This window comes from Enoplosus armatus, chromosome 23, assembly GCF_043641665.1.
Source record: "Enoplosus armatus isolate fEnoArm2 chromosome 23, fEnoArm2.hap1, whole genome shotgun sequence".
NCBI classification, from domain to species: domain Eukaryota; kingdom Metazoa; phylum Chordata; class Actinopteri; order Centrarchiformes; family Enoplosidae; genus Enoplosus; species Enoplosus armatus.
The window spans coordinates 12,915,135-12,933,858 of record NC_092202.1 but is presented as its reverse complement, the minus strand read 5'-3'; the positions used below and the strand labels follow the sequence as shown (position 1 = coordinate 12,933,858).

The following is an 18,724-nucleotide window of genomic DNA, read 5'->3' as shown; positions in this document are numbered from 1 at the left end:
CTGTGTTCCAGGCTGTTTAATTAGCTTGCAAGATAAACTGAGGTCACCACAAATATTTGAAATATTTATAAAAGGTGACATCATTAAATTAGATCAGGTGATTTGATGAAATTTCAGTGACCCTCATGGGGAAAATGAGTTGTGGCAGTAGAGGGGTAGAGGATGTCAATAAGGGTAGAGCCAACAGAAACTACTGAAGATCATACAAAAAGAAATGAGAATGATGCAACTGATAAATAAAGATAAATGATGGAACTTAGGAAGGCCGTGCTGGAAAACTACTTTCCTCTGAGCCATTACTGGCAAATGTACAGCTGGTAGGAGGTACTTCATTTTCAAATCCTTTAAATAAGTGTTGTAATTATCTGCTTGTGTGTGTGTGTGGTTGCAGGAGAGACAACGTCTGCCACAGAGGCCCATGAAAGATTAATGCTGAGTAGCCACTGGAACACTGCCGCAGCCAAAGTGAGCCTTTGTTATTGCTACGAGAAGGTAAAAGGAAACACCTCTCCACCCTGGTTACATGTTGTTTTTTCTGATTTTGCTGGAGAATGACAAAACACATCGTGAGGTTGTCAGCCTCGTCTCCCCTCGAAATTACGTTCTTACTACTACTTTGCAACAGCAAGTACATTTAGCAGGTTGCAATACAAACTCCTCAACCGCAAACCGTTGCTTATTTACACATCAGCAGCAGACGCAGGGCGCCAGCATTCATTTGGAGTCCTGTTTCTGACCACGTGGCAAAATGAAGTCCGGTAGCCAGTCTCCTTTTAGATCTGTTTCACTTTCCAAATCCTGAAAGAGATATCTGGCTCTTTAGCCGGCAAATGCGTCATTACGTTCGCTAACTCTGCCTGCACCTGGAGACAAGGCTGATGGCAGCAGTGAGAGTGAACTGAAGCAGTAAAAGTGCGGAACAACGAGCTGAAAGCTGCTAAAGCGCTTCGTACAACTGAGTTGAACTGCAGAGGTGATCATTTTCCGTGCGTTAGTCTCTACAAGCGACCTTTTCGAAGCTACGGTAGTCAATCGATCCGTTGCTGATATAAAAATATTGATTTTAGCAGCTTTAAAGGAAAATAGCAGCACCTTTTAGCATTAGAACCCATTCACCTCAATCAGTTTGCGATGTGTGGGTGGCCTAACCTCTATTTTAATCACATTTGTGCGACCTTTCGTTCTCTCCTCTCCCTGCAATGCAGAGCAAAGAACCACCCACAGACTAACAGCCATTATCTCAAACATCTCCCTCATTATAAATCTTTAAAGACGGCACACATAAGAAATTCAACGACAACAGAGGTTCCCCTTCTACCACAGTCCCGCTGTGAGGTTTCCACTACGGTAGGCAAAAGGACATTTGTACCCGTGACCCAAAATGGCACATGTACCAAAATATTTTCAGAAATTTCTACATGTTCATTTTAAAATTTTACACTGAGGTTGAATTTCTTTGACTGCTTGCGAAAACGTCCCTTACCCTTCAGGGGATGACGCAGGGGCCTTGTTCGCTGCACATGCTAGCGGTTGCGTAACAGGGTGTTAAGGATTTGCACCGCCTCTCTCCGGACCCTTAGGGCAATGAGCACAAAACATGCTTTCCTCCTCTATTTCTGTTCTCCATCGTCTTCTCCATCTCTCTGGTGCTCACATTTGCACAGAACAATGGCAGAGCAGGTAGTTTAAGGTGAAAGGGGAAATATTCTCCCTCCTCTCTCATCGCGGAGGGATTTTCTCAAACATTTCCCTCCTTCCTCTCTCTCTCTCTCTCTCTCCCTCTTTCCATGTGGTTCTTTCCCTTAGTGAAAATGGGTCACCTTTCTTCTGTCAGGAGAATGCCTGGGTAAGTATGACCTCTATATTTGTGTGTGTATGTGCATGCAAGGTTTTCACTGTCTAGGGGGGTTCCAAGCCCTGGAAAAGTCATGAGCAAGGACCATTTTCTGGGGCTCATTAGGGGAAAAGTTTTGTGTTTTTTGGGTTGGCGTTACAGTAGGGTTAGAGTTAGGTTAAAATATGGATTGGGGCTACTTTCGACATTTCGGCAATTTGCACTGGCAGTTAAAACTACAATACTTGAAAGGAAATTCTGGGAAATCTACTCTCATCATAGTGGACATTCTGATCATTTTGCCCTTGCCACCTCTGTTGCAGAGAATCAAGAAACGCGACTGGTATAACTATAATTGTATATCAGGGTTAGCAGTCTTCCCTAAAGCTTTCCAAATAAAATTTCACACGCTTGTCATCTTACTTGTAAATAGAATTAAATTTTCCGTTCCTTTCCTTATTGCCTGTTTCATTGATTTATTCTATTCTAAATGAAATATTTCTGTGTGTGTAGCGTGGAGGGAGCACTGATGACAATAAAGCTGAACCTGGAGAAAGTAGTTTAAAAGGTGGTAGAATCATGCTATATGTGTAAGAATACGTAATATGTGCAGATGAATATGTAGCATTGGTGTGCTTGGATAAGCAAACAGCTAGCTTGGTTGGCCTGTAAGCAAATATAAAGCAAGCTGATCCAGGGAGCCGCTGGGTAGTTTTGTCTGCGTTTCTCGAAGTGCAAAGTCGGCATGACCCATAGTCAGAATGGCCACAATGATGAGGAAAAGACCCGGGGTGAAAAATACAGAAATGTCCCTTTAATTGTAAGTAGAGATTTGGAGAGCTTTTGAACGTCTCACGGCAATTTGTGGTTGGAAAAGTGAGAAGCTGCTAGAATTAAGGACACACATTAAGTAGTGTGCTTGTACGTCTCAGCACAATGACTGTATATGCACGACAGACACCCAGTGCTTTCTTTCCAGGCTGATTTTCCATTGTTCCGCCCGACTGAAACCCTGTATCTCGTCTGCATGCGGGCAGCGTTAGATGGACTTTGAAGTGAGCGCGCCGATGCACTTCAAACAAGATCTCACACACTTTGCCTGTGTGCCAAGAGGAAAAAGGCTGAAAAAAAGAGATTTTCTCCGCCTCCCGATAAGAGTGCACTCCGATCCACCCTCTGTCTCTTCATCTATTCTTCCACCTACCCCCCTCAAATCTGTGGCATCGGCGGTGCCGCTTCTCGCTGCACATCAATGCCGAGCAAGTCTCTGGAAGCACCGTGTGAGCCGTTTCACAGGGTGTAGCACACAAGTCCTGCTGTGACCGAGAGAGTGGGGAAGTGTTTCATGCACAGATGCACGCAGACATTACGCGCAGTTTCAGATGTCACCACCTCAGCCGCCGTCACTGCGCGAGCAAAAAAGGGAACCGGGTTGGGGCGAGAAGCCTCAGATAGTCTCAGGCAACAGCACTGTGTCATGTGATGCTGTGTGTGTGTGTGTGTGTGTGTGTGTGTGTGTATTAATCGTAGTATACTTAGGAGTGTGGACTTCTCGTCAGGTGACTTAATTGCTAATATTATACCCCAGTACTAGGGCATATCCTTCAATGAAAATGACATGGTACGATTAATGAGATAAGATGAGACATAATTGAATAATTAAAAACTTGCTCTGAGCATTTTTGGTTTTAAAAAAAAAAAGTTTTTTTTTTACTTTCTTGCAAGCTATTAATGTGCGCTGTCTTCTGTTTTTCTCTGCCTCCCGTTGAAGACAAGGTGACTGCATTAAATACGCTTTCACGCCAAGCACTTCAATACATGTAGTTCACGTGTTTGCTGTTAGTTACCGTGATGAAAATGTCAATAAAAGCTACAACTATACTATTCATCCAGTTGAGCGTGAGTTGGGTTCATTTTTGACCTTGGGAACAGTAGACAGACAACAACAACGACAACAACAAAGATGGAAGATGGTAAAATGAGGTTGAAAGCTTGAGAAGTTAAACACATATATGCAGCTTTATGCATACTGAGATATACACACACAGTATCAGGTCAGTTTGACATTTCTGCAGTGATGTTGCCACACAGACTGACTTAAAAAGCTTTCATAACTGCATGCAACTGCAGACATATTCCTCCATTTCAGCAAACACTACAGCAGCATTTAAAATGCATGTGTTGCTGTCACACACTGCCCGTTCACTGTGTTTAATCAAACTCAAAGCCAGCGGCGGGGTGGCAGTTTCTCAACCAGGACTGGTGTGAAATGAAATTACAAATGAAGTCCTTAAAGGCTTACGGCATTACTGTACTGTATGTGCTGACCGTACCGAAGTGTAGAGGTAGCCCTCGCTGTTCATGGCAACGTAGAGCCCCGTCTTGGTGCTCTGGATGGCCACTATCCTGAGCCCCACAGGAATCAAGTTGAACTGCACTGCAAAAAAAAAACAAAAAAAAAAAAACACAACACAGAGGGGGGGGGGGGGGAGTGGTGTTAGAGCAATCATTCTTTCTCTTAAACGCTCGCAGTGCTTCCTCGTGGCATAAAAAGACAATTGCTTTCCAGCTGTCTCCTATTTCATCCTCCCTGTTGTACAGTATATCTGTCGAAAAGGCGGGAACGTGGGAGTGTGTGGGAAAGAGAGAGGGAGAGGCAGGGAAGGATTAAGGGAGGGGGATTTAGGAGGAATACAGTCTGGTTGCTGGTACACCGGAGGTCGGACAAAGCTGGGAGTGACAGAACGGAGAATCCCTCTGCAGGAGAGAGAGAGAGAGAGAGAGAGAGAGAGAGAGAGAGATGGAGAGAGCATAGCTGAGCAGAGAGCTTTAAGAATACAGTACATTAGAGAGTGACATCTCCTGAGCCTGCTTTGAATTCATTTCCTCTGTCCCGACACAGTAAACTGCACTTTGTAATGCAGTGCGCTGAATCCCCTTCCTACGGAACCTTGGATTTCTTTATGTGCATAGCTCTCCATATAAACCAACTTCAACACGGCCACTGAAGTGGGCTTTCCTGCATGTTCTAGTAATTTGTTTTCCGTCCAAGCCTTTCTGCACATGCTTCCCTGTGTGTGTGTTTATGCCTCTCAGACCTCTCGAGCGTGTGCCATCTAAAAAAAAAGTGCCTCATAAGATTCAACACGGCAAGTTGAGTGATACGGACAGAACTGCCTGCGGCTGCAAAGCTGCTCTGTGGTCACATTGTCACCGTGACCAAACGCTACCACGACATTTAAAGTCCCCGAAGCGTTTGGATCGGATCTGGGATGAGAAAGACAAGCAAAACAGACGAGCTTCAGAGGATTGAACACATAACAGCTATAATTACATTCTTCAACAATTTGCTTGCAATCTGCTTATTATCCGCTTTTTTGTTGTTGCTAAGAGTTAGTTAGAAAGTCAATACCACTGTCCTCTCTTTGTACTGGGACTTAACATGCTGTAACTATCTCTCCCTGGGGACTTCCTGGGAATCTTGTCAGGCCACCAGCAGAGACTCCAGGAAGTCACTGTGGCTGGACGGCAAGAAGTAGTTAAAGCACGTAAGTCCCCGTAAAAACCACAGCTTGCCATTCTAACATTTCTGTTTGTGTATGGATTAAACAAACAAGGTACACCGTGCTAATGAGTAAACTTTAGAGGTGCCGGTGAGCGCATATATTTGAACTTTGCAGTGAGGAGGTCTGGCTCTTTTTCTTGTCTTATGTCTTATGTAAATGTCTTACAAATGCAAGCCTTATGCACTTTGAATTGCCTTGCTGTTGAAAGGAGCTATACAAATAAACTCGCCTTGCCTGCTTTAATCCTTTATGCTGAAAAAGCTAGTTGCTCTAGCTCCATAGCTTGCAAAGAGTGGTATCAATCTCCTCACGTAACTACTCCTTGAATTCCTTCTAAAGAACGTTGAGCCATTCCTTCAAAATGTCGCGTCGAGCATGAAATTAATAATAATTCTTTACTTTGTAAATAGTTTGACAAAAAAAATAAAACTTAACCCAAGGCCCTCTCACCAGCTTCTTCTGGAGCTTTCAACGACGCCTCATGATCTTCATCAGCAGATGGAATAGCCAACCGAGCAAACTCAAACTACTATATCTTAGGTTGAGCATTAAAACAATCTGCTGATAAAGATGGGTTTGCTTATCTTGCATGTCTGCACAACTCCATCATAATAAAGTTTTAAAGTCACTAACTGAGAATGCCGCTCAAGGGAGCAGTTTTTGTTTAAGGTCTGGTCAGAAAATACCCAAACTAGCATCACTGTGAGTTCTTTTTTTTCTTTTTTTTTTGTCTTTGACAAATTACAAGTGCACATTATGAAGTGACAGCGTGGCTGTCAAAATGACGGATTTCTTTTAGAGATGAAAAATGAAGTATCAGGGGCATGTTTTAGATTCATGGAGCCATTAGCTGCCATTAAACAAATCAATTTCAAATCAAAAGTTCTGCCAACATAATGGATGGAAGTTAAGTTATCAGATGGAGATAGAAAGTCAATGCTGGCCATGATGGGGGAAAAAAAAGTCAGTTCTACTTTTTGATGAATATTGAGTTTTTTAGTGTTAGGAATGATGTAAGCTTCAAGAAAGTTGTGTTTTTCTTTTTAATAATACAACTAAAAAGAACAAAACAACTTTATTTGGCCTTCTTTGCAAGCAGCATTCAGTTTCACAAGTTCTTCCACATAAAGTTGAGGAAAACTCGCAGGCTTTGCTTCTATTTAGGCGACATGTGGGCTAAAAAGGCAGAAAGTTGTACATTTCAGTTTTTTCCGCCAATGTGCACATAGCCAGATTTGACTGTAGTCTCACATTTAATAGAAATGAAGTTCACTAGTAGTATACCAGTACAAATTAAACCAAACGCAGCACAGATAGTGATGTGTGTCCAGTTTGAAGGTGGAAATGTAGGTAATGAAAACCACACACTCCACAACCCCTCCTCCTCTCTCCCTCTCTCTCCATCTTCGGGGGCCTGCCTCTATTTGCTCGATCGATCCCTGCATCTCAAACAGTCGGTTTCGCAAATGAACAAGGTGTCACCAAAGACCATGGCCGGGATGACAAATAGAGCAGGGCACACACACACACACACACACACACACACACACACACACACACTGCCTCCCTCCTTCTCGCCCTTGTCTTTCCCTGTACTCTTGTTTCTCACTCTCTTACATACACCAGCAGTCTTACTGTGGTGTTGATGACCCCACATAACCTGCTGCACATAGAGACACACGTGCACGATATTTCATATGAATACTTTGGATGGCAGTTGGGGTTTTTTTTGAGTGGGTGGGGTGGGGGGGGTGTTCCCTCTCCAAAATATAATAACATAAAAACAGATGGATTAAACAGTGCGTTTGTCCTCTAAAGTAAGCTGGAATCGTTAGCATGTCCGGCTAGTTTACGACCTACAGTCGCAGCCTAACTGGGCGTTACTTCCAAGGCCAGTAGCGTTTCATAATGTTAGCTTAATCGGCTAGCTAACTACGGCTGACAAAACCGACTAACGGCAGTTGTCATTTTGGCAAAATCGACGTCATCGACTACAAATGAGAGCCCTGCTTTTGTCGCTGTCTAAAATCAAGGACCCATTGTTCCAGAAATGATTAAGAATCTCAAGTGGTAAATCTGTCATTGCTTATTATTACTGTGTGTGAGAATGGAAAGCTTGACAGTAACGGGCTCAGCAAACGGTCAATTACTTCCTCCTTCTCAGCCTCTCTCCATTGTCTTGTTTCCATCGTCCCTCTCTCTCTCTCTCTCTCTCTCTCTGCATCTCTATCTCTCGTTATTTCCCCTATTCCAAGAAAGAAGTTTGCTTCCTCTCTCATCCTCAATCAAAAAGAGCTTTTCTTATCAAATGGATCACATAACTTTCTGCCTGGATAATACAGGCGCCCGTCTCTCTTTTGTTTGCCCTTTTCCCTCATCACGCTCTCTCTCTCTCCGTCCTTCCGTTTGACTCGCTTTTTTTTTTTTTTCTCTCTCTCTCTCTCTCTCCGCAACTCACAGAGGAGGTCGCTGGATTAATCAAAAGTCTTTTGAGGGAGAGACGGAGGGAGGGAAAAGGAGACGAGGGGGAGGGAAATGACGGGGGAGGGAGGAGGGTGTTGCCAAATCAATCCCGCAAGTCAATTTGAGGCTCCAGATCTTCTACACAATAAATAAACAAGGAGAAAAGTGGAGATGGGATGAGGGAGCGGAGAGGGGCGGCTGAGCAGAGGGAGGCGGTGGCAGGACACAGAGTTAAGCTGTGCAGAGGGCATCTGCAGGCCTGCACAATGTGCTGCCGCTCTGCGGTGTCGTATTGTGCCGCCCAGTCGGTCTCTACTGGAATGAAAAGAGGATTATAGTCATCTGTGAGAAGTCACACAGAGTTTAACTTCTGGACAGGCACCGGCGTTCTTAATTCTATTTCCTGTTTGAATGGGGCCGACTGGATGAGAGCGCCGTGATGTGATAGTAACTTACTACTGACGTCGGAAATGGACTCATTTCCTGGATCATCTCTAAATTTGGCGGTTATCGGTTTCATTTCATCGGATTCGTTGAGATCAAGCTCTCTTTCTTTTTGCGAAGTGACCCGAGAAGAGGCGGCCAGCGCATCGACAAACAAATCTTTAACGCGTCGCTGTCACTGGCAGAATGAACTCAGCAGTTCAGTTTACATGCTGTAAATTACAGTAGTAGCCTGACCCAATTCCATACTGCATACTAATATTATACTATAACTACTATATACTAACCACACAGTCACAGTTTACTGTGTTTAAAGTTAGTATACAAGAAGTGAATGTATTTTACCATATGTTACTAACAGGAAATTAAACTTGAGATGTTCATGTTGTGATCTTCATAGAGCTGTCTATATACAGCACATCCTATCCATATCCATATATATAGAGATGAGAAACATAATGTTTGCGGGCACCCTGGTAACCTAAGGGTTAATAATCACAACGTCCCCGGTTCAATTCTGATTCCATTACAGTTCCAGTCACTTGAAATAGCATCTACATCTTGAAACAAGACAGACGGCTGCACTGGGATCAGCACAATGACACTCGAATTAATGAAGTGGAAGACAATAAATAAATAGATCGGCAATAAATAAAACAGCCTCTCTCTATTCACAATCTGACATTTGCGAGGTAAAAAAAAAAAAAGAAGAGCTTTAAAGACTCAATAGTAGATTAAATGACTTGTAGCTGCAGCTTCACGCCAGATTTCCCTGGTGGTCGATGACTCTGATGACAACCACCTTCACTCCCCTGTTATTTAACTTCTATCTTTCCCCCCAGGCTTTCCTCTCCATAACTGATTCCTCTCAGTCTTTATCTGTCTTGCTTTCAGCCCATCTGTCTTTCCCTTTCTTCTCCTCTCCTCTCTTTCCCTGGTGCTTTCTGTCTTTTCACCCTGCCTTGTCATGAATTAACAACCTTTTTCTTATCTCGCTCTGGTTTTTTTTTTTTTATAACACCGTCTCTCCATTTTTCTCCCTTATTTGTTCCCTTTCGGTTCCCCCGTCGCCTGCTGTCATTCTCTCTGTCCTGTGAAACCGATACTTTTCCACCAGCGTCCATTCATCTTTGTCCCATTTTACCCTGCAGCCTTCTCTGTCTGTCTCTTCATCACTCTCTCCCTTCTTGTCTCTGCCTCCCCTCTTGTATCCTCACTTCCCCTCGTTTGGTATTCTTCGCGCTCTTCTTCTCATCCTCACGAGCCCGCTCGGGTACTCTTCTACCTTTCTCCTCATCGGGCTGAGAGAGCTTTTGCTTTCGATGTTCACGTTCCCCTCCCTCCCCCCCGCCTCTTTGAATGCTGCAGCTCTCACACGGAGCAAAGTTTCCCTCATCTGCCTTTCAAGTCTTTGAATTTTTTTTTTCCTCTCGGCCCTCTGCGAAGAAACGCTACCGAGCACTGTTGAAAGTTAGACGAGCTAGAGAAAGAGCAGACTTGTTCCAGAACAGAGAACGAGATAAGTAAAAATGTCCCTCCAACAGTGGGAGATGGTAATTACAGTGGATGAAAGTCAGGGAATCAAGCTCCTCCTTATGGCTTTTTCCGATGTACACACTGAGTCAATAGCTTTCATCCCTCTCTCCGTCTCTTCTCTCCACTTCCCTTTCCTCCTCTTTTTTTCTCGTTGTCTGTCAAACTGTCTCTTTCTGGCTTTTTTTCTTCTTCTTCTTCTCTCTCTTCATCTCCAAGAAACAGAATTCAGAAAGAGACCAAATCCAGTGACAATCACACCAGCAGCCCCATCCGTCACCACTCGCTCAGTGCATTTATTCTCTCCCTGCCTTCTTTTGTGTGTGTTTTAATCTCCCTTCAGCTCCTCTGAGATCTGTTTCCTTCCCCGTCTGATTCTTAATCTTCTAATCTAATTCTGTTTAGTGACAGAACCCTCCAAACCCTCCTTGTTCTGTCCCTGTTTCACTTCTGTCGCCGTTGTCACTATATCTGCGGTTTTCCATAATGTCTGTGTGATTAACCCCGTATTTAGCACTATTATACACACATGTCATGTTGGCATATGTACATGTGAGCTTTTGGCCCCCAGCTGCTCATGGACACACAGTGTGGAATTAACATTTTAACAAATTACAGCCACAATGTGCAGAAATTAAAAAAAAAAAAAAAGAGTAGTAGTATAAACACAGACAGTAACTGACAACTTATGCCATCAGAATCATTTGAAATCACATTAAAATGTTACACTTAGTGGCTTTAATCACACTTCACTTTTAAGTTACTTGCAGGTCTTTGCAAGCTGCATTTCACAATGGACTGAAATGAATGGAAACCTATGGCCGCTAAGAAGTGAGGAAGCCGCATTAAAAATCTAAAAGTCTACATGGTGATGAGGGAAACAGCTGGCAAACTGTAAAGAATGTGATACATTGTAAAGTGGCTAACATGCGCAAAAACACCAATGTAGTCCTTTATTGGCGCCTTCTTCCCCAATAAATAGATAATACATCCTCACCACACTCCCCTCTCCTCCCTTCGTTTCTCTTCCAGCTTTATTACATAACAGCTTGGAGGAGCCAAGAGCAGAGAAGGAGAGAGGGGCAGGGTGGGAGGCGGGGGTGGCAGCTCCTCTGACCTCCCACCAGAGGGGGGAGACACAGTGATTGAGGAGCCATCAGCTGTGTGCCAGCTGCTCCTCCTGCTCCCCATCGCTCCCTCTCTTCCTCTCTACCACCCCCCCCCCACCCCCTCGCTTCCTTTCTCTTCCTCTGCCAACCCGTCTTGTCCCGCTGTCTCAGTTCTCTCTGGCGTGTTCCACCGTGTCCCTCTTTCTCCTCTCTTCTCTGATCCTCTTATTCTCTGTTTCCTTCCCTTCCGTCGCATTTTGCTTTAATATGCAGTCTCTCGCCTGGTTATGGAAGCCCCCAGGGAACTGTGATAAAAGTGATAAAAGTATTGCAAGGCCGTACAAAAGCCGCACTGGTCACTTTCTGTTCTGCTACATCCCCTCGGGGCTTCCATACCTCCTTCCAGCTTTTGTCTCCAAACAAGCCTTTCCCTTCTGTCCAAGAGAGCCAGGAGGTGAAGGCAGCTGCTGTGAAGCCAGGTAGCCCAGGAAGAGAGCTGACAAGAGGGAGTCAGAGAGGTATCCGGTCCCCTTGTTTGTCCATGCTCCCCCCTGCTCCCCTGGAGGTCATTGGTTTGGTGTCATTACACCAGGTCACAGGTGTAAAGGAGCATGAGGACAAGTCAGGGTCACAGGGAAGAGAGGGTGTGGGGGGGGGGGGGTAATGGAGGAAGAGAGGGAGGAAAGGTGGTGATCCTGGGAGAGAAGTTGATGTACTGTACGTGTCTGAATGCGCTATTCAAGTTGTTGGGCAGGTCAGTCGATCAGTGCCACAGTTAGCCAAGAACTCCAAGAACGTCCCCGTGGTCTGGTAAATGTTGGACAAACTGAAAGAGCTTTAAAGATTTGTATATATCTGAACACAAAACATGGATTGCTCTGCATTACGCACGGGCTAACCTTTGCTCTGCAGCACCGCTAAAGCTCTGGGGCTTCTCATAGAGCTGGAGACATTATCAACTCACTGCTCTGCAGAGAGGCATGTCGGGGTCACGCTCCTCTTGCCTAAATGAAGAACTGAATTTGTCATGCTTCCTCTACTGTGTTGTACTTGACGGGTGCAGCACCTGTACTTTGTCTCCGATGTGGTGCTAATGCATGGGGTGTGGCACACTGCCTATGGCAACTACCACCCTGGGATTCATTATCCAATAGATTTGAAATCCTGCTCAACAATGACAACTGCACCCCTGTTCTAGGTTGACTGTATATGTTGTTTCCTCATGTCTTTGTCCAGTCGTGTCGAAACCTTAGTCTGTTTGCACAATTCAAGGGTGCAAATCAATCAGCGTGCTGCAGTCTCTGCTCTTCCCTGTTTCAACTTTCACTGACATCACTGTGTCTGAGTGCCCCTCTGCACTCAGACACTACTGAGTGCTCTGGAGTGGAATTAATGGCACTGCTTAGGACAGTGTCAAATTTGCGCTTTCAGTGTGAAAGCCCCCGTGTCAAGTGGGGCAGACTTTTGGAATAATCACATGACGTGGACAGAGACATTTCTGTGGACAGTGAGGCATGAGGCTGAAATCTTAAACTGTACAAAGTTTAATGACTTGGAGTGTTACTCAGTTTATATGTAAAAAAAAAAAAAAAAAAAAAAAAAAGCAATGCTGGACTAAATCAACATATTTGAAAGTCAGACGTGTGTGTCTATAAAATGCCTTCTTTCTCACTCGGCCCATGTTTTGTTTATGTTTCTTTTTAACGAATGTCGCTGCCATTTCCGCTTTATTGTCACAACGCCACGCAGTGCGGGCTCACGTGCGTGACTTGCAGAAAGTGTGCTGCCGACATTTTGGCCGCGCTCACGTCCGGCTTTGCCTCCGAATAAAGCGGTTTAGATAATCTGGATGAACTGTTGGCTCGCTTACGGTCTGTCTGATCTGCAGACTTCTTGCGCGTTTGGCCCCTTTGTTGCAGTGATGTCATCTTGCTTCTAGGTCTCAGCAATTCATTTGGTGGGTGGGCAATGTAATCATAATTGAGAGAAACGATAGAAATGATTACTATTACTATGAACTATGGTGCGAGGCAGGATTGGAAAACAGGCCCCTGCCCCAGAGCCCCTGCAGTTAACTGTACAGTAATTGGTTTATGGTAATTTGATTAATCATAACTTTATATGGGAATACCATAAAAGCACCACTAAAGCCTAATATCAACTGACATGACATAAGGTCCTGTTTTATTACCTTATCTTGAGACCCTGTCCTGAAGAAGAGCCACGCGTCCAAAAGGTCGACATTCTTGAATCAATTTGTATTTAATAAAATTCACACACAGCAATGGGGCCAGGATATACTGAACAGAGAGGGGGAGGAACAGGGGCCCAGCAGCTTTTTTGCCCCGTGATCCCCAAGCAGATTAATCCATCCACGCCAAAGTGGTCAGCGGCACTCTTGACGATATCAAGAAACACTTTGTTCATCCAGTTTGTACCCTACATGATCTCTACTGGCTGTAAAAAAAGAGATTTTAGGGGGAAACTAGAGCTTGAAATGGAGTGAAACTGAAAGCTGTCTGGTTCCAGGGCCGGTTTGCATAATACTAAAAAGCCTCTGCTCCCAGGGAAGACTACTGAAGATAACCTGACAGCCAGTGTGTTGCAGTACATGCTCACACAGCTATTTCTACCTGTTCAATATTCTGTGCAGCCAGGTAGATGATTGTGCTGCTGATTGATACTCAGTTACAATCATGTCAATCACTCAGCGATTCCCGCATGAATGAATAAATAATCAGACTTGGATAAAAAGTGCACAATTTATGAGTTTTTACGGGACTTAGCTGTCACCCCCACCCCCCACACACCCCTGAGACTTCAAAGAGCCCAGGACAGCATTAAACCAGATCCTGGGATTGATGGAATTATAGTTGTTATAAAAATGAGCCGTAAGTCAAACCCACGCAAACACTTTGCGGGGTGACCTCCACTGACTGACGTTAAATACCCCAACAGACCAGGAGAGCTGTTACGCAACATGAAATGAGCGCCACTCGCCTTCCGATGTGCCCCACGGTACTACGTGACGAATATTTCTGATTGGACATGAGGATGTTTAAAGTCCAAAGAGCAGCGATGTTTGCCTCAGTGTAGGTGTGCGGTTACATAACAGGAAGAGGGGAGAGCAGGTCCAATCAGTTCCTGTGGAGCTTTCTGGGGGTGTTGTGGGCCTAATTTAACCAAACAGCTGTTGGAGGACTCGCTCACAAGTTTTCCCCAATACTCCTGGAATTTGCTCTCATGGGATTGTTACTCAAAAAACCCCCCCCATCTTTTAGAGAGTTGTTGTAGGGAGAGATGTTTTACTCGTCCAGTTCTAAACGAAACACGTTGCGCAAACACAAGTGTAAGTTTCCAATCAGCAAACATAATCCTGTCAAAATCACATAAAACATGCTGTTAGGTTTTCTTTCCGGGACAAATGCCAAAGAAAAACCTCAAAATAAATGCATCAAGGTTAAATGCAGGTTATTCAAACCTGGTAACACTGCTGCTGCCACGAGTATCCTGACATCTCAAAGGAAGGCTGAAATACAAACTGTACAGAGGGAACCACAGCTGAATGTCAAAGTGATTTTTTTTCCCCTCTCTCTCTCTCTGTAGATTGTAAATCCAAAATTGTGCTAGCTTCATGTTTTTCATCCAAACTGGTGTTTTGACAGAAAAAAAAAATGCTGTGTTGCCACAACAGGGATATCCTACAACACAATATTGATCTCTTTGGGATGGTTGGAGGGAGTCCAGGGACTCTGGGGATCATGGGATATGATGTTTTTGGTCAGTAATCACCCAGGTGATGATCCCTCACAGGGTGAGGTGTGTGATTACTGCTGCCCCGTTCCTCTTCTGTATTTTTTTTTAGCCATGATAGCTGACTCCAGACTATCTGATGAATTGCCACGCCATTTTGCACAGATATGCGTGGTCCCTCATGGTCATGGTCCCCAGAGAATAAATCCCACTGACTTTTCATCTAGCGCCATCACAGGTCCACTTTTTGTGAAGGTTCCATCATCTAATTTTCTTTCATAGACAATCAATACATTAACTATTTAGTCATATTACTCTCACCATTTAAAATGATATTGCTTAGCTACTGGATTGTTTTAATGTACCTTTCATTTTGCAAAACACAGGCAGCTGACTTTTTTTCTGACTGAGATTACAGAAGAAAAAGACACCGTTAGGCTCCAGATTATTCAGATTTCATTGATCATAATGTGAATCAAACCAGAAAGCATGGCAGAGTTATCGTGTATTTACGTACGATATACGATTGCTCTACCAGCTCAAGTCCTTTGGCATGGAAGCAGGGGAAACTCCAAGTGCACGTACTGACAGAGCTATGAAATGCACACCTTCATCAAACTAGCTGACAGCGTCTCTGAGTGTCTGATTGTTCACTTACAGAAGGAGCTGCTTTCGTCCTTTGTGCCTTCCATGGTGCCATCTGGCAGCATCTGGAGGTAAAAGCCGTGTCTGCAGTAAAGCCGCGTGACGATGCCCTTCAGCTGGGGCTCTGCAGAGCAAACACAGGGTTAAACACACGTTAGCATCCAGGAACACACACACACATACACACACACACTTGTTGGTGCACGTATATTAATGCACACGCCTACCTATGAGCTGCACATTGACTAAACAAGAGGCAGGTCTTGATATTTACACTGTGAAATAGTCAAACAGTGAAGTGTGTGTGCTTGCATGAGTGTGTGTGTGTGTGTGTGTGTGTGTGTGTGTGACGGTGGCCTTCTGCAGGATTGATGGGACCCACGGTGTCTACTGAAAAGGAGCATCTTTCAGGGACAGGTTCAAGTGAGGCTGGCTAAATGTTCATTCTGTGTGTGTGTGTGTGTGTGTGTGTTTACACCCATGTGATATGTGCGGTTGCTTGTGCCCACCTCTCAACAATGGGCCAAGCACTTCAAACATGCAACCACAGATGATCGTCTGCGTGGACTAGATCCAAGGTCAGATAGACCCAACGGTGACCAGGACATCAGTGTGGGTCCTCTGACGAAGGTTTGTGTTGGACTCTTCACATGTTACAATCGGTGACCAAAAAAGTGTGTTATTCACAACTGAGCTGTCACTATCACCATTTTCCTTTCGGGGGAATCATGGGGTCAGGTATTTAAAAAAGCCTGAGTTTACGTCGTGTAGTGGGGTAAACCTGGAAATATGAACCCAAAGGCACCCCACAGTCTTACCACAGAGTCTTACACAAAGAACAGGGCTTAGGTGCCCTACGCATGAATTGCTTTTGAAATTCAAACACCTTGTTTGCAACCAAGAGCAGAGGGCTCAGTTTCTTACGTGTAAGACGGCAAAAACTCAAGAAACAAACAAGAACAACTTAACCATCATGCTGAAAGTTTAATGAACCATCTCCCATCGTCTGTTTACACTGCTCTCAAATACCAACTGTCGTCATTTACTCAATGCACTTGGAGGCGTCAGACTACTATTCGTTTCCGGGGAACCAATCAGGCACCCGCCAGCGCTCTATATAGAAGTGTCTTCCTCTAACCTCGTGTTTGTGTTGAGTTTCTCTTCTCAAGCCGCACACACACACACACGACTGAGGGGGCTCTTTCACTCCAAAGTGCTGAGGGAGACTAAATAGTGGATCAGAAGGAATGTCAGAATGCTGAAGTGTTTCCACAATCAAGTTTTAATGAGACGCATCAAATATGCATGAGGACAGAAAAGTACGGGGGCAGCTGGCAGTTTGCCCTCGGTCGACAGCAGGGGTGTGGGAGAGGGAGAGAGAGAGAGAGAGAGAGAGACATGCACTGCAAAAGGTATCAACCCCCACATTTACACTGTGAAATTAATTATATTCACAGTACAAATACATTCTCCCAGAAGTGCACGCAAAACAATGACGTAACACAAATCAAACTGTTCGCAGAATTTTCTTTCATTTGCCTGAGCCACTTTTTGCTTTAAAGGTAAAGAGGGGAAAATAAAAATGAAATAAATACGGAAGAATGAAAGCAGAACTGGCTGAGATGTCCTGACGTTTAGGCTCAATAACTTTGGATCGTGCTCCAAAAACACTACCCCACAACGCAACCCGATTGTGTCTTTTTTGTCTTGCTGTGTTCATGACATGAAGTCGGTCGTAATTATGCCGCGTACAACCGGACAAAACATTAAGGATTCAGTATGCTAAGTAAGTGTTTTCTGGAGATATCTAAGGCAAAAGGGTTAAAAGCTGTTCTGACCTTTGACCATCCATTGACCTTGATGTGGAAGACTGGTGGAGTGGCCCTTTAAATTAAAGCCTTCAATTCTATATTTGACTTAATCAATAGGATATAGTGCTGAAATTGTTAGTTTGCTTTGTGATTACTGACTTTCTATTGTACTATATTCCCTTTTCACAGCAATCATTACGGTTTAACATTTTCCAACGCACTAGCCGATCTCACTATCTCATCATTTTGACAGGACGTTTTCCAGTGTTGAGAGACGGGGACACAGAGTATTAGGTTGAAAATGTTACGTAAATGTTCTGCTTCTTGTCGCTGCAAAGCGAACGCATCTTTCTGTGAACCTCAAGAAGTTGAAGCTCATTAGGGTTTGAGTTAAGCCTTGAAGCCTGTGAATTAGTCAAAGAAATGCTGTGTGTAATCCTCGCTTTCATGCTGACAGTGTGACACAACATGTTTGGAGGCTTTTCATCGGAGGCCCCGGCCTCAGCGGCGAGATTGAGCCGCTGTAACTACTAAAAGATAAAAGCTCATCCATCCATCGCGGGCTGACTAGACACAGAAGGTCAAACGTGGAGTGTGGTAATCTGTAATATCCTGAGCGTTAATCCCAAATTAAGCCTCGGACCACACACCAGGCCATGTGCTGCTCGACACATCTGCCTCATGAGCGACAAACACACACTGAGGAGGCTGATGTTGACCTTTAGCGCGGCTCCGCCTCCGCACGTCCCGGTTTGGTAACGACGCTGTTGTCCAAAACACTCCGCTGCTCGGACGCCAGGGCGTGCAAGACTACTGGTGCATGTACAGAGCCTTCACAAAGCTAACACACACACACACACACACACACACACAGCATCTCTTCCTAAATCCATGTAGAAGCAAAGGCTAAATGCAGGAGAAATTGCCTCGAGTCATACCTGAGGCAGGATGTTAGTTAAACCGAGGGTTTAAAGTCACAAACACACACACACACACAGACATCGCCATGGTTACTGTGTGACTTTAGGTCTAGAGTGAAAATGAGAAATGAAATGAGAAGAGGTAAAGCGATGAGTCATTACCTACAATATGAAACAAAAAAAACCCCAGTATGATTTTCTTTAACTCTTTCTATTACAAATGACTTAAGCTGTGTTTCTTTGGGTTGTAGCCTTGCGGTAGTTCACTTTGTCTGAAACCTGTTCTTATGTCTCCCAAGTCAAAGGTCTGGCCAAATGGTGGCACTGGAGGAAAGCTCGGTGTTCATCAAAGCCCCTTGGATTGATCCTCTAGGGACCACGGATATCTAATTTCAGAACAAAAACAATTGCAGAACAAAACGACCTTTAGGTTTCGAAATGCATTTGACCAAAGTGTGGATGAAGGGAGAGTTTTGTTGCCAAACAAAAGGTTAGGGGTCACTAGAATCGTCAGAAATCATCCACTGGCCCAAGGACAGTCATACCATGGCAGTCCATGGCAATCTAGCTAGTAGATGTTGAGATCTGTCAGACTGATGGACGGATGAACTGACATCCTCAGGCTCCATCACTAGTCAGGCACCAA

General features: G+C 44.4%; 1 protein-coding gene across 1 annotated transcript in view; it reads right to left on the bottom strand.

The window, feature by feature from the left end:
* fgf11a (fibroblast growth factor 11a) overlaps positions 1 to 18,724 on the bottom strand; it is a 70,721-nt gene that overhangs the window by 16,415 nt on the left and 35,582 nt on the right. The window contains exons 2-3 of the mRNA XM_070929568.1: positions 15,361 to 15,471; positions 4,168 to 4,271 (exon numbers count right to left, since the gene is read on the bottom strand). Coding sequence (XP_070785669.1) covers positions 4,168 to 4,271; positions 15,361 to 15,471 — 215 coding nt within the window. The remainder of the gene's footprint in view (positions 1 to 4,167; positions 4,272 to 15,360; positions 15,472 to 18,724) is intronic.